The 22,078-nt window shown below is 39.2% G+C and overlaps 1 protein-coding gene across 1 annotated transcript; it reads right to left on the bottom strand.

The window, feature by feature from the left end:
- Positions 1–2,363: 2,363 nt before the first annotated feature.
- LOC133544061 (cytochrome P450 20A1) lies at positions 2,364–21,766 on the bottom strand. Its single transcript, XM_061889090.1, has 13 exons — positions 21,527–21,766; positions 17,657–17,706; positions 13,993–14,159; positions 13,627–13,772; positions 13,382–13,549; positions 13,163–13,241; positions 8,298–8,410; positions 8,171–8,225; positions 7,978–8,098; positions 6,240–6,351; positions 2,894–2,958; positions 2,733–2,822; positions 2,364–2,665 (listed from the first exon to the last, which is right to left on the bottom strand). Exons 1-13 carry the CDS (start codon positions 21,596–21,598, stop codon positions 2,509–2,511), a joined length of 1,395 nt encoding a protein of 464 aa, XP_061745074.1. The 5' UTR covers positions 21,599–21,766; the 3' UTR covers positions 2,364–2,508.
- Between the last annotated feature and the right edge of the window lie 312 nt (positions 21,767–22,078).

Below are 22,078 nucleotides of genomic sequence, written 5' to 3'. Positions count from 1 at the left end.
AAATTTACTTTAAAACGCTTTCAACCTCTGACAAGCAAAAAGCTGGGAAAACTATGATGCTGTGATCTAAATTTAAATTATTTACGGAACTTGTGTGACCCGATTGCTTTAACACTTTGTTACATATATGTAACCTATTTTTAGACTTGCCTCGTTGTGATGTTAAGTTCCTATTATAAACTGTATAACAGTTTATAATAGGAACAAGTCCATAAAAATAGTCTTGAGCTCTTATTCTGAAGGCTCTAAGAGCGGAAGACATATCCTGTATAACATCTTATAACTGGAACTTAACATCACAAAGAGGCAAGTCCATAAAAATAGGTTACATACCGTATTTATATTTTTCATTCTATTTTAGTTACTTTGAGTTTACAACCCCATGGGGTTGTTTTAACTGTTTATGTACTTGTTTTGATTATTAGTATTTCTTTACACGTATGTTAATGTTAATATCATAAATAAAGGTTTAAAAAAAATAAAAAAGTTCGCAACACGTCACATTGTCAGTTCAACTGACGAATTTCAGTGGCAGAATGACATTCTTTAAACGGCCCGGGTGGCGTTGAGGAGTTGTGAATAATACTTTAACCGAGCTAGTTCAATACAAGGTTAAATATTGACGTTTAAAAAAGGATGGAGTCCGAGCGCTAAATGACTGGTGGCACTGAGCTATGGAAAGTGCAGGTCAGAAACTCAGTTGGATTTGCATTAAATGTGGTTGGATTTGCCCCTCAGGTTTTCAGGTTATTTTTGTCAATCTTGGAAAAAAGGAGGGAAAAAAAGACAAATTCTCAAGTGACAATTTCACATATCCACTAAACGCCTGGAAATAACGTGTGTCAAAATACTGTACTTTATCTTTTCCTACTCAATGTATTTGTTTTTTTTCCATTTTGACAGCAAAACAATATGTACTGCAAAACATTTCATACATTTTAAACTTGTATAGTATCCAATACCGACACCAAATTAAACCAATATTGCAACAAATGCTTTGTAAACATTGCTTTGTCCAAATAAAAATAGTCTTAAATATCTGCTTGAAATATGATTTTTAAGCACATTATCCATCCAACTGTTCACTGTAAAATGTCACGATTTTACAATCAAATGTACTGAGGGTCTTGTCACCCCCTCCTGGGCAGAAGGGCGACGCAGCTGGATTGAAAGAGACATTCTCCAAGATGAATATAAACATTCACCATCTGTAGAACATAACATGAGTTCATTGATTCACTTAAGTACAAAAGTTTTTACAGTAGATAGAAAAAAGGTATTACTTGCTTTTTCTATAATGCAATTTTGTCAACTGAGCTGCTATTTTTTTTTTTTTTTACTATAAAATGTATTTTTGTTTACGGTGTGTTACTGTAAATCGAAAAAGAGTACATTTTTTACGATAAAAAAAACTGGCAGCTTGGTTGATAACATTTTACCATAAAAACAGTGGTAGTTTTTTTTTTTTTTTCTCTGCATAATGTTGTCAAACTACATACGTTTGAATGTAAAACTTTCTTGCAACTAAGCTGCCAATTTTTATCAATAAAACTCAGTTGTGGAGTCGGAGCCGGCGAACGAGCAGTGGGGTAGGGCACGCTGGAGCCCGGCACAAGATGGCGGCGAGGAATTGGAGAATGCGGGGCGAGCGGCGAGGCGGAGCGTGCCGGGAGCGATGCCGCAAGCAAGATTAGGTGTGTGGATCGCGCACCTGGACACGATTGACATATCTCCTCACAATGTGAAAGAGGAGAGAACAGGGCAGAAGGAGTTGGGAGAGCACGCAGCACCTGCAGCGCACGAGAGACGGAGAGCAAGAGGCAGATTGAAACGAAATGCTGCTGAAAAGCAGACGGCGGGGCGAGCAGCAGAAGGAGGCACAGCGGAAGAGCGACCCGACCGCGGACAAGGTTTTATTGAAAAATAAACAAAAGTCAAACCTGCTCAAGCAATGTCCTTCCTTGATGGTCCTGGGAACCCACGCAACGGCATGAGTCCGTCACATCAGTATTGACATTTTTTGCTTTTTCCTAAACAAACACTGCATTTTACAGTACAGTTCTGTTGACTGAGTTGCCTTTTTTTTTCCCCATAAAATCTACGGTTTGTTTTTATATGGCACAAAAAAAAACAGCAGCCCAATTGGCAACATTAAAAAAACAGTAGTACTCTTTAGAAACACTGTATAATTTTACAGTAAAATGTTGGTGACTGAGTTGCCAGTTTTTTTAACCGATAAATCTAGATTGTTTTTAAAGTGTACATAAAAAATGTATATAACAATGAAAAGCCCAGGCAAATGCATAGATTTGCTGTTACAAGCAGCCCTCTGAAGACAAGTAGAACTGCAGTGTGGCCCTCAATGAAAACACAATGTACATTTATTGGATTCTGAAATTTGTGGAATTGTTCAAACATGGACCACACATCTAAACGCTATTGTGTAAAAATGTATTTTGACCAGTCTTCTTAAATGATGAACATTTACAGGTCATTTCCAAAAAGAGACTATTTCAAAGTTCTTTTGCTGACGGTGATCCAGGTTTCATCCTTTGGTGTCGATACCAGCTCTGACCTGACCTCCAGGACGTGACCCTCCAACCGGTGAAGCTTAAGTCGCCGCACTAACGTGGCGAGCAGGACTGTAGCTACGGTGTAGGCAAATCTGTCCACAAAAAGGATTCTTAGCTCAATAAATGGACGTACCGTTGTGCCTTCATTGCGGCAGTCACCTGAGCTCTGGACACGTCTGATTGCCGGAAAAACCAAGCAGACTGAAAGTCTTCCTGGAGGATTCGTCCTCAAATCGATGCGGGTCAAATCTGAAAGTTTAATCAAAAAATATACCTTATTAATATCATTATCGGTTGACAATGCAGATGTTAAATTAGACCTGTTGGCGCCGCTCCAGCTGTTGGAATCTTGCAGTACAACTCCCAAAGCGTAGATCACTAGGGTCTGAAATATGACAGGAAGTTACTGAATCCTTTTATACACATTATACTGTATATATACATACAGGACTGTCTCACAAAATTAGAATATTGTGATAAAGTCCTTTATTTTCTGTCATGAAACTAAAAACATGGAAATGTCATACATTCTGGATTCATTACACAACTGAAATATTGCAAGCCTTTTATTACTTTAATATTGCTGATTATGGCATACAGCTTAAGAAAACTCAAAAATCCTATCTCAAAAAATTATAATATTTCCTCACACCAAGTAAAAAAAAAGATTTATAACAGCAAAACAAAATCAAACATTTGAAAATGTCAATTAATGCACTCAGTACTTGGTTAGGAATCCCTTCGCATGGATTACTGCATCAATGCAGTGTGGCATGGAGGCAATTGGACTGTGGCATTGCTGAGGTGTTATGGATGCCCAGGATGCTTCAATAGCGGCCTTTAGCTCATTTGCATTATTGGGTCCGGTGTCTTTCAGCTTCTTCTTCACAATACCCCACAAATTCTCTATGGGGTTCAGGTCAGGGGAGTTGGCAGGACAATGGAGGACAGTAATGCCATGGTCAGTACACCAGTTACTGCTGGTTTTGGCACTGTGGACAGGTGCCAGATCATGCTGGAAAATTAAATCATCTCCATAGAGCTTTACAACAGATGGAAGCATGGAGTGCTCTTGGTACACAGCTGCATTGACTCTGGACTTGATGAAACACAGTGGACCAAAACCAGCAGCTGACATGGCTCCCCAAACCATTGCTGACTGTGGGAACACACTGGATTTCAAGCAACTTGGATTTTGCTCCTCTCCAGCCTTCCTCCAGACTATAGCGCCTTGACTTCCAAATAAAATACAAAATTTGCTTTCGTCTGAAAAGAGGACTCTGGACCACTCTGCAACTGTCCGTCAGTCAGACGCTTCTTGCTTTGTCTTGAGTTCAGGAGTGGCTTGACCATGGGAATACGGCAATTGTAGCTGTATCTGTTGAAAAGCTCTATGGAGATGCACCAGTGTACTGTGTACGGTACACTGGTGCAGGACAATCGAGGACAGTCATGCCATGGTCAGTACACCGTACTGGCATTGCATTACTGCCATGGCAATACTGTCCTCGATTGTCCTGCCAACTCCCCTGACCTGAACCCCATAGAGAGTTTGTGGGAAATTGTGAAGAAGAAGCTGAAAGACGCCAGACCCAATAATGCAAATGAGCTAAAGGCCGCTATTTAAGCATCCATAACACCTCAGCAATGCCACAGACCGATTTCCTCCATGCCACGCCGCATTGATACAGTAATTCGTGCAAAAGGATTCCCAACCAGGTACTGAGTGCATTAATTGCCATTTTTAAATGTTTGATTTTGTTTTACTGTTATAAATCTTCTTTTTTTACTTGGTCTGAAGAAATATTCAAATTTTTTGAGATAGGATTTTTAAGTTTTCTTAAACTCTATGCCATAATCAGCAATATTAAAATAATAAAAGGCTTGCAATATTTCAGTTGATGTGTAATGAATCCAGAATGTATGACACTTTCATGTTTTTAGTTGCATTACAGAAAATAAAAAAACTATCACAATATTCAATTTTTTTGAGACAGTCCTGTATGTGTGTGTGTGTATATATATATATATATATATATATATATATAAACTAACAGTTGAACCTGCTTAAGTTGGTCCTGTTTATGTCGTCAGAAAATGACCCAGATACAGCATATACTGTAATCACAACTAGGGTTGCAAAATTCCGGAAATATTCAAAGTTGGAATCTTTCCATGGGAATTAACGGGAATTAATGGGAAATGAATGGGAATAAACATTGAAAGCAACATGCTAGATCTTGCAGCATTTTTATTATCTAAAACAACCTGATTCATGCAAATTTAGTTGAATCTCAACCCTACACTGTGCATTCCTCCATCACATGCTGGGATAATTGCCAGCATGCAACACACTACAGCAGGACTATTGAGGCCACACTAGTATTTGAGCCCAAGGACTTCATCCAGTCAGATCAGTTTTGATGATATCACTGGGGTAAATATATTTGATCTATGGTATTTAAGTGTAATAGAGGTGTAATTGCTTGTTACTGTATGACGGTAGACTACTCCAGCAGACTTCCACTCAAGCTAGAGAGCTGTTCCTGTACTTGTTACATGACTTGGGGGCCAATATCTCTAGCTAGCTAGGTTTATGTACCACCGCAGTCTCATAATGAACCCAAAATATTTATTTGTTAGCCGTGATGATAATTTTCTCTGTTAAATCTCATTGATTTATGCTAACAACATTAGCGATCCGAATTTACGTTTTTTTGTGCTGTGTAAAGTTCAACTAACAAATAGTAAATGAAAAGGTGTAGTTCCCTCTGCCTTTTGTTCTGCTAGCCATGCTGTTGTCATACAAGAATGTAGCTTGTAGTTTGGATTAGCATGCTAATTGACTCTTCATTTATTCATCTAGTCTATTTCTATTCATTTGTCCATCAGTAGCATATTTTTAAAGACTATTTTATATAAATCTGTGTGTGGCATTGCATTAGTGTTTTACAAGAATAAATAAGTACAAAGAGAATAATGCCACGTACACCATCTGACGTGTGGAGAAATTTCACACCCAACCAATGAAGGCAGAAAAGTGGTGTACATCTGCAAATAGTGAGCAAAGAGCTAGGTCAGGTATGCCAGAAAGATGCAGCAGCATGTAGACAAGAGCCCAATAATATATCATGATTGGAATTCCCCATTCATTCCCATATATTCCCATATATTCCCATGGACGCTGTCCAACTTTGAATAATCCTAAAATGGTCAATATGTTTCTAAACTTCCCGAGCTTAACTTCCCGTGGTAAATTTCCAGAAACTTTCCACCCCTTTTCAACCCTAATCACAAGCATTACTTTGAATGTGTGTCTCTGACCACAACTGAATAGTAATATTTTACCATGAATTCATTAACGTGGACCCCGACTTAAACAAACTGAAAAACTTATTGAGGTGTGACCATTTAGTGGTCAATTGTATGTAATATGTACTTTACTTTTCAATCTACTAATAAAAGTTTCAATCAATGGTTATGTTGACAACCGCTTGTGTCGATGTGTGCCAGCCAGTCCGAGGAGCATTAATGTAAACTAGTTCCACTGCACTGAAAACAAAACTCCTGTATGCATGAAACAAATCCCAGTTTGCACACCACTGATTTCATCTTTCATTTGTGGAAAGAAATGAAGTCATTTTTGAGTGCACTCAAGTACTGCACCTCTTTGGGGATGACATGTTGGTCCACTTTTCCATCCACTTCCTGAAGTCGGGCAGCAATGGGGGTCAACTTGGCGGTTCTAACGGTCTCATTCAGGACCTGCTGGCAGTATCTGTTTAAACACAATGTCCAACGGGAGTCGTTTACATTTGGACCGATACCTACAACCAATACAATGATAACCAAGAAACACATTTAACATGAAATACCAACACAAGCAAATTACCCTAATTATTGCATCAAAAAAATAAAATAAACAAATCCTTTTAATGATATTTAGTATTCATAAACGCACCTCACAGACTCGCCAGTGCATCACAACAATGGTGTTACGTTTATTTTGAAAGGTGCATAAAGTTATATGGTTCTCATGACAACATGTCCAAAAAGAAGTGGAGCTAATTTAATCCTAAACCCCTATCCCCTTTCATAGAGAGTTCTAACACATCTGTTTGCTCACTTCCTGAACATAAAAACAAACAAATACATATTCAAAAAAGTTATCATAAACAAATAATTATTTATCATTTTTATATAATATAATTTGTGTTTATAATTCACATAATGAGATTAATAAGGGTTTCATTTATCAAAAAGGTTCCAGATGTTTACAGGATTCTTTTCTTTACACTTTTGTGAACACTTTACAGTTTGAACAGTTTCCTAAACCGGATCATATTAGTACATAGACTTCTTTGCCTAATATTCCATTCCATCATTTAATTTCACAGTTTTAAATCTCGTACATGCATATAAGTGTTTTAAGCTACATTTCTCACAAATGTTTTATTTCTCCTCACTTGTTGAGAAGAATTGTTGTACATTCTTGGTGAGCATGTTTGTTTTGTGCATCATTTTAGCTGTTTGAAAAAGCACAAAATCTTCGAATTACAATATTATAAATGAAGGGTTTGCATGTTCTCTATAAGTGTTGTGAAATGTGCATGAGGACTGTTGTTGGGGTGTTAAGGATGACAATAAAGTTTACAAAAAGCGTAAAATCTCTGTCGGGATGCTACATTACTTACACAATATCACCTTCATACACCTGTGCAGGTGACGAGTCTAGCACTGATAGCAACATTTTTTTCCACTTCTGGTCATTACACTGCAAAAAGTCAGTGTTCAAAAACAAGAAAAAAAATACAAAAGTGAGGGGTATTTAAAGTAAGTATATTCTCACTAATAACATGTGCACTTTTCTTGGTAGAAATAAAAAATGAGACCTTTTTGCTCAATATGTTGAAAAATATTGTTAAATGAAGTAACTATTAAGTAACTTAGTAACTACTAAGTAAGCCATTATCTTGACATAATGATATAAGCTTGAAATAAAAAATGATTACTTTAAAAAAATAGTTTCATACTTGTGAGTGTTGATGACACAGCTTTGCAACACTTGATATTCTAGTTTCAAGCATGTTTTACTCAATATAGGTCATCACATCTCAGCAACAAGCTGTAATATCTTACTGACATCATTTAGGACCAAAACACTTCAAACAAGTTAAAGACTAACAAAAAATCTGCTTAGTGAGAAGAATGATCTTATCAGACAGAAAATAATCAAATATCACCCTTATATGAGATATTTCATCTTACTTAGATTTCACTTTTTGCAGTGTACTATTTGTGCCAACATTGAACCAAGTTTTGGTATCCAACTCTAATCAAGAGGACAAATATCAAGTGAAAAAAATATTCCATTTCATTTAATATAATGTAAACAAAATCTTACTTGAGCTGAGGGATTTTGTCCAAAGAAATGGGCTCTGAGCCCAAATTATCTTCCAGCTCCTGATATAACTTATCCTGGATTTCTTCTGAGGTGGACAGGAAGTGAAGAGCCCAGACACACACTGGTAAATACAAATGTTTGCATTGGTTTGGAAGGATGGAAAATGAGTATTTTTCAAAGAGAGGAGACGCACAGTTGGCAGTGATGACGCATCCGGCCAAAGTGAACACCATACAGTCTTCCATGATCTGAAACAAACACCACGTCAACACCAGCTAATCCCGTGTGCCTTGTGGCAAAGTCCTGGGATAAGCACTCACCTGTCGCTCTGTGAGACTGGACTGAAGTAGGGTATCCACAAACACCAGCTGGCTTTGCTTGGCTTTTCTCTCCTTGGCCACAGACAGCAACACAGACTCCATCTCTGACAGAGCTGAAGACACAGTCACAGTTTACAACACAGACTCCATCTCTGACAGAGCTGAAGACACAGTCACAGTTTACAACACAGACTCCATCTCTGACAGAGCTGAAGACACAGTCACAGTTTACAACACAGACTCCATCTCTGACAGAGCTGAAGACACAGTCACAGTTTGCAACACAGACTCATATCTGACAGAGCTGAAGACAGTCACAGTTTGCAACACAGACTCCATCTCTGACAGAGCTGAAGACACAGTCACAGTTTGCAACACAGACTCCATCTCTGACAGAGCTGAAGACACAGTCACAGTTTGCAACACAGACTCCATCTCTGACAGAGCTGAAGACACAGTCACCGTTTCCAACACAGACTTCATCTCTGACAGAGCTGAAGACACATTCAGTTTGCAACACAGACTCCATCTCTGACAGAGCTGAAGACACAGTCACCGTTTCCAACACAGACTTCATCTCTGACAGAGCTGAAGACACATTCAGTTTGCAACACAGACTCCATCTCTGACAGAGCTGAAGACACAGTCACAGTTTGCAACACAGACTCCATCTCTGACAGAGCTGAAGACACAGTCACAGTTTGCAACACAGACTCCATCTCTGACAGAGCTGAAGACACAGTCACAGTTTGCAACACAGACTCCATCTCTGACAGAGCTGAAGACACATTCAGTTTGCAACACAGACTCCATCTCTGACAGAGCTGAAGACACAGTCACCGTTTCCAACACAGACTTCATCTCTGACAGAGCTGAAGACACATTCAGTTTGCAACACAGACTCCATCTCTGACAGAGCTGAAGACACAGTCACCGTTTCCAACACAGACTTCATCTCTGACAGAGCTGAAGACACATTCAGTTTGCAACACAGACTCCATCTCTGACAGAGCTGAAGACACATTCAGTATACAACACAGACTCCATCTCTGACAGAGCTGAAGATACAGTCACCGTTTCCAACACAGACTTCATCTCTGACAGAGCTGAAAACACATTCAGTTTGCAACACAGACTCCATCTCTGACAGAGCTGAAGACACAGTCACAGTTTGCAACACAGACTCCATCTCTGACAGAGCTGAAGACACAGTCACAGTTTGCAACACAGACTCCATCTCTGACAGAGCTGAAGACACAGTCACCGTTTCCAACACAGACTTCATCTCTGACAGAGCTGAAGACACATTCAGTTTGCAACACAGACTCCATCTCTGACAGAGCTGAAGACACAGTCACCGTTTCCAACACAGACTTCATCTCTGACAGAGCTGAAGACACATTCAGTTTGCAACACAGACTCCATCTCTGACAGAGCTGAAGACACAGTCACAGTTTGCAACACAGACTCCATCTCTGACAGAGCTGAAGACACAGTCACAGTTTGCAACACAGACTCCATCTCTGACAGAGCTGAAGACACAGTCACAGTTTGCAACACAGACTCCATCTCTGACAGAGCTGAAGACACATTCAGTTTGCAACACAGACTTCATCTCTGACAGAGCTGAAGACACATTCAGTTTGCAACACAGACTCCATCTCTGACAGAGCTGAAGACACAGTCACCGTTTCCAACACAGACTTCATCTCTGACAGAGCTGAAGACACATTCAGTTTGCAACACAGACTCCATCTCTGACAGAGCTGAAGACACATTCAGTATACAACACAGACTCCATCTCTGACAGAGCTGAAGATACAGTCACCGTTTCCAACACAGACTTCATCTCTGACAGAGCTGAAAACACATTCAGTTTGCAACACAGACTCCATCTCTGACAGAGCTGAAGACACAGTCACAGTTTGCAACACAGACTCCATCTCTGACAGAGCTGAAGACACAGTCACAGTTTGCAACACAGACTCCATCTCTGACAGAGCTGAAGACACAGTCACCGTTTCCAACACAGACTTCATCTCTGACAGAGCTGAAGACACATTCAGTTTGCAACACAGACTCCATCTCTGACAGAGCTGAAGACACAGTCACCGTTTCCAACACAGACTTCATCTCTGACAGAGCTGAAGACACATTCAGTTTGCAACACAGACTCCATCTCTGACAGAGCTGAAGACACAGTCACAGTTTGCAACACAGACTCCATCTCTGACAGAGCTGAAGACACAGTCACAGTTTGCAACACAGACTCCATCTCTGACAGAGCTGAAGACACAGTCACAGTTTGCAACACAGACTCCATCTCTGACAGAGCTGAAGACACATTCAGTTTGCAACACAGACTCCATCTCTGACAGAGCTGAAGACACAGTCACCGTTTCCAACACAGACTTCATCTCTGACAGAGCTGAAGACACATTCAGTTTGCAACACAGACTCCATCTCTGACAGAGCTGAAGACACAGTCACCGTTTCCAACACAGACTTCATCTCTGACAGAGCTGAAGACACAGTCACAGTTTGCAACACAGACTCCATCTCTGACAGAGCTGAAGACACATTCAGTATACAACACAGACTCCATCTCTGACAGAGCTGAAGATACAGTCACCGTTTCCAACACAGACTTCATCTCTGACAGAGCTGAAAACACATTCAGTTTGCAACACAGACTCCATCTCTGACAGAGCTGAAGACACATTCAGTTTGCAGACATCTTCCAAAATACCAAAACCATGGTTTTCATGACACTTGCTGTAAAACCCCAAAGAGCACAATTTCAGGATTGCGTCACTCTACACTTACAGACAGCGACCACTAATTGTTCATACTTTGCAGTCTTTCTTCCCACAGAACTGTAATCTGTCGATGACGTTGGGTTGTCACAATTGGCCATGAGCAGAACACATTCAAAGGAAAACAAACATTTATGAATTTGTGTATACAAAAGCAGTGAAGTTGTCACGTTGTGTAAATGGTAAATAAAAAGAGAATCCCATGATCTGCAAATCCCTTTCAACCTATATTCAATTGAATAGACTGCAAAGATGAAATATTTCATGTTGGAACTGGAAAACTTTGTTATTTTTTGCAAAAATTAGCTCATTTGGAATTTGATGCCTGCAACATGTTTCAAACTAGCTGCCACAAGTAGTGAACATACAAGACAACTTGTCTTTTAGTAGTAAGTAAACAAACAAAGACTCCTAATTAGTCTGCTGACATATGCAGTAACATATTGTGTCATTTATACACCTATTATGTTGCACACATTATAAAGGACAAACTGTAAAACATGATTAATATTTTACTGTTAATATCTGCTTATTTTCTGTTTTAACTTGCTCTATCTACATTTCTGCTAAAATGTAAAGATCACTTATTCTTCTCTTCTTTGATACTTGACATTAGTTTTGGATGATACCACACATTTAGATATCGATCAGATACCAAGTAGTTACAGGATCATACATTGCTCATATTTTAAGTCCTCATGTGTCCAGGGACATATATCTTGAGTTTATGAATATAATATGAATTAAAAAAAAAAAAAAAAGATTTTGTGACGATAAAAAATGTAGATGTAATCATAGTAGTATCAACTCGATATGCTCCTGTTCTTGGTGTCATTACAGTGGATGTCAGGTGTCGATCCACCCATGGTGTTTGTTTACATTGTGACGCTGGTGAGCTATGGTGTGTAGTGAAGCATGTTTGGCTATTACTTGTCCTCCAGTGATAATAGTACTTGTAAGAAACCCACTTTATTTGTGCCATGGAGACAATAATTTGTGATTTGGAAGTAACTAAAACACTGCCGACTGCGGATGGATGTTAGCCGCTAGCTAGCTAGCCATGTCTTAAAGCATCTCTTCCTGAGGGTGTTTCAGTGTTATAACTTCACCTTTATCGCCAGCTTTTGATCCAAAATGCTTCCATTCTCCCTTTTCTGTCTACACACTGTTTCTGCTTGTAAGTACTCTGTGTGTGTGCACTGCCGAACATACTCCTCTTTACATTAGTTTTGGATGATACCACACATTTGGGTATCAATCCGATACCAAGTAGTTACAGGATCATACATAGGTCATATTCAAAGTTCTAATGTGTCCAGGGACATATTTCCTGAGTTTATAAACAAAATATACATTTATACATTAAAAAAAAAACGAAGATGTTGTGATGCCAAAAAATATCGACGTAATCGTAGTAGTTTGACGAGATACGCTCCTAGCTGTACTTGGTATCATTACAGTGGATGTTAGGTGTAGATCCACCAATGGCGTTTGTTTACATTTTAATGCCGGTGAGCTACAGTGTGTAGTGAACTAGGTTTGCTATTCCCCGTCCTGCAGTGATAATAATACTTGTAAGACACTTACTTTGTCGCCATGGAGACCAGGATTAGTGATTTAGAGTAGCTAAAACACTGCCGACGGCGGATGGATGTTAGCCATGTCTTAAAGCAGATCTTCCTGAGGGTGTCTCAGTGTTATATCTTCACCTTTATCTTTACACCAAAATGCGTCCATTCTCCCTTTTCTGTCTACACACTGTGTCTGCTAGGAAGTACTCTGTGTGTGTGCGCTGCCGAACATGCTGCTCTGCTCGCAAAACCAGCAATGTCATGACCTGACGACGATGCGCCGTCATGCCTGTAAAAAAAAAAATATATGGCGAACCGGTACTTTTCAAACGGAGTATATTACCATTTTTGATTGATGAGTACCGTAGGTATACCGTACAAGCCGACTCTCAGTAAATAGGAATGAGGCCAATTAACTGAAGACCGGTCCACATGAGCAGCAACAACAGAAGCACAATTGAAGAAGTTGAAGAGTCACCTGTCATATAACGTGCCTTCCTGCTGGAGTTCTTCTCCAGGGAACCATCCAAGTACCCTTTCCCTATTTCTGACCAGATCTAGATGGAGGCCAGCAAACAAAAGCAATCATCTTGAGGGAAAAACACACAATCACGTGTTTGATTCTCCGGTCAAGTCCAAGGTTATTCCAAGGACAAATGTGCCAAAAAGGGCAGCGTGGTTCTTGTGCTTCTCTCACCGCGTCGTGGTTCTTGCGAAAGAGTATGACGCCAGCGTCATCCCTGAAGCGCTCGCCCAGGGTCAGCTGGGTGACGGTCTTCATGGAGAGACCCAGCAGGTGTGCGCAAAGCGGCGTGTGCTGAGCCTCGGGGAACGACGCCCACTTCCCCACAAACTCCTCAACCAGCTGGCAAACACAAGACGAAGGCAAATATTTCCTTCCTGGAAATAAAAGAGTGTCACCTTAGACAATTTAGGTCAAACCTGGAGCAGCGAGGAGAAGTTGTTCTTCAGAGTGTTGTTGATGGCGCTGTCATACAGTTTCTTTCTGACCACGGCCTCGCCGGCGCCGCCTCCCAGTCCTGACTGGTAGTTTAGCAGCGACTTCAGCATGGTTTCAAACGGGTCGGCTGTGGAGGGCAAAGTGAAAAACTGGCAACAGAGGTCTAAACATACACCGGTGGTCACTCAATTAAGGGTTCACACTTGTTCTGGTCGGATTAAAACAAACTCTAGTCCGTTTGCTGTGTTAGAACACTTCCTTTAGTCTCGTCAGACCATCAGAACCTAACAGGTAGAGAGACGGTGACTTCAGCAACATTTATCATATCCGTGCACTTGTGCACCTACTTGTGTGGTTGGGGTTGATGTGTTGTCTTAGCTGGTTGACGGAGCCCAGGCTTACCACCGGACGCCTCCCAAACCAGAAGGAAGCAACAGGGCCAAACTCCTGATGTAACGCGGCCAAGAACTCATGCAGACTTCCTCGGTTGACAATGTCCTGCAGGTTCCCATCCCTGACCACACAATGAACAACAATCTGAGGCACACCATTTAGAATAGATGTCTTCAACATTTTCCCGGGCAAAGACCTTCAAAACGATTAAGAGATATTGTTTCCACTGGTAACTGGTCCTGAAGGTCCCTTGTTATTGTACAAAATACTAAGATATTCAAAGAATACAGTATAGCGCAGCTAATAGTGAACTGCCACTTCAACTTCGAACTCACCATAGTGTGGACTGTGACGCAACAGTTAGTTTAGATGTAAAATCTCATTTTTTTCCACCAAACATTTTATACTGTGCAAGAATACACAAAGGTGTGCTTTGGTGATGTTATTAACTTGTTGGAGTGCTTATCAGCTATATTTGGTCAGTGGATGACTGCAAATAATCAATGCTAACATGCTATTTAGGCTAGCTGTATGTACATATTGCATCATTCTGCCTCATTTCGTAGACATATTTCAGCGCATTTAACATCCTTTACTTTATCCCCTTTGTATGTAATTTAGTGCTGCATGTCTCATGACACATTATCTGTATGTAATATTGGCTGCATGTCAGATAGTTGTTCGTGTGCCATGTTGTTCCAGACCACAGCAAACATTACCTAGCTTGCCAAAGATTGTAATAAATCTATTAAAAGAAGGCAGCCTGACATTTCCTTTAAATTGGAAACATTAAACAAAAAAAACATTAACAAAAACTGGCCATTAATAGCCAGTCAGGAGTTATCTCACCTTCTGAGTGGCCTCTGATTTACTAATAGTTTCTAATGTAGTAAAAATATGTAGAATAAACATTACAATTCAACATTTCTGTCAACGAAGATTTACTTCAGCCTGCGACACATAGTCATTTCGATAGTAGGCTATCATAGTTAATAGAGACACTTATATCATGTGTTGTCTTCATTATAACACTGATATAAGACTTTTAAAGTCATTTTGATAGTAGGCTATTATAGCTAATATAGACACTTATATCATGTGTTGTCTTCATTATAACACTGATATAAGACTTTTAAAGTCATTTTGATAGTAGGCTAATATAGCTAATATAGACACTTACATCATGTGTTTCCTTCATTATAACACTTATATATGACTTTTAAAGTCATTTTGATAGTAGGCTAATATAGTTAATATAGACACATCATGTGTTGTCTTCATTATAACACTTATACAAGACTTTTAGTCTTTTCTATAGTAGGCTAGTTTAGCAAATATAGACACTTACATCATGTGTTGCCTTCATTATAACACGTATACACGACTTTTAAAGTCATTTCAATAGTAGGCTAATATAGCTAATATTGACATTTACATCATGTGTTGCCTTCATTATAACACTTATATAAGACTTTTAAAGTCATTTTGATAGTAGGCTAATATAGACACTGCATCATGTGTTGCCTTCATTATAACACTTATACACGACTTTTAAAGTCATTTCGATAGTAGGCTATTATAGCCAATATTGACACTTACATCATGTGTTTCCTTCATTATAACACTTATATAAGACTTTTAAAGTCATTTTGATAGTAGGCTAATATAGACACTTACATCATGTGTTGCCTTCATTATTACACTTATATAAGACTTTTAAAGTCATTTTGATAGTAGGCTAATATAGCTAATATTGACACATCATGTGTTGCCTTCATTATAACACTTATATAAGACTTTTAAAGTCATTTCGATAGTAGGCTATTATAGCTAATATTGACACTTACATCATGTGTCGCCTTCATATAAGACTTGTGCACGGCTTTTTATTTTTTGCAGCTCCAGACAGATTTGTTTTTTGTATTTTTGGTCCGATACGGCTCTTTCAATGTTTTGGGTTGCCAACCCCTGAGCTCGTGCCTCTAATCACGAGCACCACTAACTGCGAGCTGGCAAGGATAGCGCTGATCGCTAGCTTGCAGCTACAGCGCTGTTCGCTAACTTGCGACTACAGCGCTATTCGCTAGCTGGGAACCAGAGGGCTAATCGCTAGCAGTTAGCTAGTGTCGCTGATCGCTAGCTGGCATGTAGAGGACTGATCACCAGCAGGCAATTGTGAGCTTGTCGCTCGCTATCTTAAATGCCAACATGAATATAAAGACATCAACGTTGGCGTTACGGCACTTTTTGTGTCTTTACACATTGAAATCAGAAAGGTTGCACATTTCCAGAAGTCCACGGGTCCCTGGGACACAGATTTTTATTTTTACCGACCCTGCCTTCTCAGGGTCAAAACTCTGATTTGCTTGTTTTTTTTTTTAACATTTATCACTTTCTGCCTTTTTTTTTTGTTTAGTTTATATTTGCCTGTGTTATGTCAAAATGCTATTGCCTGCCAGAAATGTATTTCCTTGGGGGGAGCGCACACCGCTGGCTAAAACTGCATTGCTTGGCTTGTTGTGTCCACAGGGGATTACTCGGTGTAACGAGGTGTAACACTTTATTTTATTGGCTGTTGTAATGCTACATGTTTGACATGATTGAAGACTTTATTGTGTCCGGAAGATTACAGTTTTCCTTTTCTGTTCCATTAGTGATATTTACAGGAGTGTTGTTAGTCCCATGTTGATGTGATGAAAGCTCTTTCTTGTTTGTAAAATACATACAATCGTAACTGTTATTTCTTCCTGCACTTAATACATATTTATGAAGTATTTGGATGTATTCATTTCTGTAAAATGTTCATTAAATGTAATATTGCCTGACAAAAAGCAATTTAACATAATATTTTGATATTTACACATGCATATTTTACTGAAATACTCTTATGAGCATTACATATATCAAAATCTACTTGTTGAAATACCCTTCAAATCAATTTTTGGCAGCAGCAAAGTAGTGGTTTAGGTAGATATTTGCTCTAAAAAGGGTATTTCAACAAGTAAACAGTACAGTAGGTACTTGATTTTGATATATGTAATGCCCATAAGGGTATTCTGGTCAAATATGCAGAGATGAGAGGTGTCAGTGGTCCTCGTCAGCCAGAGAACTTTGATTTTGGGGCGGCAGCGGTAAAGTTTAGATCCATGAAGGAAAGAAGAAAGTGAATGAATGTTTATAATTGACATAAAAAAAAGTTTCTTTTGTGTATTTTTTTAATGAATTAACATTTAAATGTTATATCTCACATTTAGGAATGTGAGATATAACGGGATAATGCATACATGTATCATTTGTTTACAAAACGCTTACAATAAAGTGGGACCCCATTTTAATGACTGGATGCATTTCCAAAATTCCTATCACCAACACTGGAAATAATTATTCATGTTCTGATTTTAACCCTGTAAGGTGCAGTTAGTAGAATGGTCATGTGACTGCGGTGTGTTGGATCGATGTCAGTCTATTTCAAGACATTTACATTTGTGGAACAATTTCAGGGGAAATATTAAAAAAAACAGAGTCTAATTGATCAGAAATGTCAAGATCCCCTGTTGAACACCTGTGACTTGGAACATGAGGAGTGAAGTGACATGAAATGCCGTTGAACTTCCTTACTTCTCATCAGCGGGGTTCAGACCTGGGATGCCAGACGCTCTTCTGGATGACTGCAAACAAGAAAAAGTTTAGTTTAAAGTACCAATGATTATTCTCTGCATTTGACCCATCACCCTTGATCACCCCCTGGGGGGTGAGGGGAGCAGTGAGCAGCAGCAGTGGCCGTGTCCGGTAATCATTTTTGGTGATTTAACCCCCACTTCCAAGCCTTGATGCTGAGGGCCAAACAGGGAGGTCATGGGTTCCATTTTTACAGTTTTTGGTATGACTCGGCCGGGGTTTGTACTAGCAACCTACCCATCTCAGACATGTTTTATGTTGTTTTTCATAAAGTTATCTAGAGTTTAAAGTGGAGAAAACATCACCAAAGTACTGCGTCACACATTGCCAGACTCAATATAAACGTGCAACTAATTAATAAAATAGCGACTGCAGTCTTTTTCAACCCTTTGTGAGGCAGAGCACATTTTCTTCATTGAAAAGATCCTGGGAGACACTATGGCATCCCCGTCGCCATTGTTGTGTGCCAAACTTGTCACTTATTAGCAATCTAAGCTTAGTAATACACCAAAAGAAAGCTTATTGTCTTTTTCTGCCTTTTATTCCCACTCTTAAAGCGAGAATAAAGCAAACCCCTGTAGGGGGGTGATCCCCCCCCAGAAGATTTCTTGGTGATTTTCACAAACAAATGAAGCATTCTGGTGCATTCTGACAAAATAATGAAGACAAAATAGAACATTTCATAGGTTTGCAGATAACAATATGCACACACTATTTTCACAAGTTACAACCAATAGTACGTTAATGTTAAATCTTACTTGTGAAAAGTAATCCCTCGATTCCTATTTTCAACAGTCTGCTCATTTGAGCAGGAAAACACTGAACACCATCTTTGTTTTCTACCTGTCAACTGTCACTTTAGCATCTTTGTTTTCTACCTGTCAACTGTCAGTTTAGCATCTTTGTTTTCTACTTGTCCACTGTCACTTTAGCATCTTTGTTTTCTACCTGTCACCTGTCAGTTTAGCATCTTTGTTTTCTACTTGTCCACTGTCACTTTAGCATATTTGTTTTCTACCTGTCAAATGTCACTTTAGCATCTTTGTTTTCTACCTGTCAACTGTCAGTTTAGCATCTTTGTTTTCTACCTGTCAACTGTCATTTTAGCATCTTTGTTTTGTACCTGTCAACTGTCACTTTAGCATCTTTGTTTTCTACCTGTCAACTGTCAGTTTAGCATCTTTGTTTTCTACCTGTCAACTGTCACTTTAGCATCTTTGTTTTCTACCTGTCAACTGTCAGTTTAGCATCTTTGTTTTCTACCTGTCAACTGTCACTTTAGCATCTTTGTTTTCTACCTGTCAACTGTCATTTTAGCATCTTTGTTTTCTACCTGTCAACCGTCAGTTTAGCATCTTTGTTTTCTACCTGTCAACTGTCATTTTAGCATCTTTGTTTTCTACCTCTCAACTGTTAGTTTAGCATCTTTGTTTTCTACCTGTTAACTGTCAGTTTAGCATCTTTGTTTTCTACCTGTCAAATGTCAGTTTAGCATCTTTGTTTTATACCTGTCAACTGTCAGTTTAGCATCTTTGTTTTCTACCCGTCAACTGTCAGTTTAGCATCTTTGTTTTCTACCTGTCAACTTTCAGTTTAGCATCTTTGTTTTCTACCTGTCAACTGTCAGTTTAGCATCTTTGTTTTCTACCTGTCAACTGTCAGTTTAGCATCTTTGTTTTATACCTGTCAAATGTCAGTTTAGCATCTTTGTTTTCTACCTGTCAACTTTCAGTTTAGCATCTTTGTTTTCTACCTGTCAACTGTCAGTTTAGCATCTTTGTTTTATACCTGTCAAATGTCAGTTTAGCATCTTTGTTTTCTACCTGTCAACTGTCACTTTAGCATCTTTGTTTTCTACCTGTCAACTGTCACTTTAGCATCTTTGTTTTCTACCTGTCAACTGTCAGTTTAGCATCTTTGTTTTCTACTTGTCCACTGTCACTTTAGCATCTTTGTTTTCTACCTGTCACCTGTCAGTTTAGCATCTTTGTTTTCTACTTGTCCACTGTCACTTTAGCATATTTGTTTTCTACCTGTCAAATGTCACTTTAGCATCTTTGTTTTCTACCTGTCAACTGTCAGTTTAGCATCTTTGTTTTCTACCTGTCAACTGTCATTTTAGCATCTTTGTTTTGTACCTGTCAACTGTCACTTTAGCATCTTTGTTTTCTACCTGTCAACTGTCAGTTTAGCATCTTTGTTTTCTACCTGTCAACTGTCACTTTAGCATCTTTGTTTTCTACCTGTCAACTGTCAGTTTAGCATCTTTGTTTTCTACCTGTCAACTGTCACTTTAGCATCTTTGTTTTCTACCTGTCAACTGTCATTTTAGCATCTTTGTTTTCTACCTGTCAACCGTCAGTTTAGCATCTTTGTTTTCTACCTGTCAACTGTCATTTTAGCATCTTTGTTTTCTACCTCTCAACTGTTAGTTTAGCATCTTTGTTTTCTACCTGTTAACTGTCAGTTTAGCATCTTTGTTTTCTACCTGTCAAATGTCAGTTTAGCATCTTTGTTTTATACCTGTCAACTGTCAGTTTAGCATCTTTGTTTTCTACCCGTCAACTGTCAGTTTAGCATCTTTGTTTTCTACCTGTCAACTTTCAGTTTAGCATCTTTGTTTTCTACCTGTCAACTGTCAGTTTAGCATCTTTGTTTTCTACCTGTCAACTGTCAGTTTAGCATCTTTGTTTTATACCTGTCAAATGTCAGTTTAGCATCTTTGTTTTCTACCTGTCAACTTTCAGTTTAGCATCTTTGTTTTCTACCTGTCAACTGTCAGTTTAGCATCTTTGTTTTATACCTGTCAAATGTCAGTTTAGCATCTTTGTTTTCTACCTGTCAACTGTCACTTTAGCATCTTTGTTTTCTACCTGTCAACTGTCACTTTAGCATCTTTGTTTTCTACCTGTCAACTGTCAGTTTAGCATCTTTGTTTTCTACCTGTAAACTGTCACTTTAGCATCTTTGTTTTCTACCTGTCAACTGTCAGTTTAGCATCTTCGTTTTCTACCTGTCAACTGTCAGTTTAACATCTTCGTTTTCTACCTGTCAACTGTCAGTTTAGCATCTTTGTTTTCTACCTGTCAACTGTCAGTTTAGCATCTTCGTTTTCTACCTGTCAACTGTCAGTTTAGCATCTTTGTTTTCTACCTGTCAACTGTCAGTTTAGGCTCCTCGCCAGCTCCTCGTCACCACTTCAAGATGGCGGCCCAATTTCTCGCGTCAGAGCAGCCAATGCTGCGTCTCCTTATAATGTCTATGGTCCTGTGACCCGTGTAACCAACACATGTCAGACAACACCAGCAGAAAATGTTAAAAATGAAACTAAATAGCCTATATTGACAATATAGAGTCGTTCTCACCAAATACCTGACGCAATTGTTAGATATGACTTCAAACTGTAACCATCATTAACTCTAGTCTCAAAGTAGGCTTACAAAGCAATGAGCTACTTGCTGCTACCTACTGGTAGTGAAGAGTATTACAGCACAGACACGCTACAACAGCATATTGTTTGCGGGTTATAATTATTTTTTTGTAAAAAAAATATTTTTCCGACCAATTAGGTGAAATTGCATCATTTCCCACGGCACAGCAAACAATATATCACTTTACACTACCTAGTAAAATGTATCTTTTGTCATGACTTTCCATTCACAAGCAAACTAACACGGGTTACCAACAATATTATTATTTTTTTTTGTCAGTGAATTTTTCTTAGTAAATGTAAAACCGTCCTCAAAAGGAACTTTTTCGCCGACAATACAGCTGATTAGCAAACTTGCAGCTAATTACGAGCTAACTTACCGGGTACAGATAAAGCACGGCGCCAAACAAGAAGACAATAAGCGTCACGGCGAAAATAGCAAAATCCAGCATGACTTTTCACTGGTGGCGCCTCGATGCTTCTAGAAAGTTCTACGAGTCGCGGTGCAGCAACATTTGCGCTCCACGTCAACACGAATGTGAGGCTCTGCGTTCGATTACAAAGGCTGCATGATAGTAATGTCATGACAGCAAGGGCTGACTAGTCGATCTCAGAGAGCATCGAGTTGTGAGCGGAGTTGACTGAAACATCCGGGTACTTGCACCGTGCGGCTGCGTGCGCCTTTATTAGCGTTGCCAGATGGGAAATAACACATTATCGTTCCAGAAGTTTAAAAACATCAATCAATCAAAGTTTATTTATGTAGCCCTGAATCACCAGTGTCTCAAAGGGCTTCACAAGCCACAACGACATCCTCGGCTCAGATCCCACATCAGGGCAAGGAAAAACTCAACCCAATGGATTATAATGAAAAATCTTGGAGGGGACCACAGATGTGGGAACCCCCCCTGCAAGAACAGACAAAACTGCTA

The sequence above is a fragment of the Nerophis ophidion genome, linkage group LG27 (genome assembly GCF_033978795.1).
Source record: "Nerophis ophidion isolate RoL-2023_Sa linkage group LG27, RoL_Noph_v1.0, whole genome shotgun sequence".
NCBI classification, from domain to species: Eukaryota; Metazoa; Chordata; class Actinopteri; order Syngnathiformes; family Syngnathidae; genus Nerophis; species Nerophis ophidion.
Note: the sequence above shows the minus strand (reverse complement) of the source record. Positions and strands in the feature narration are given on the sequence as shown.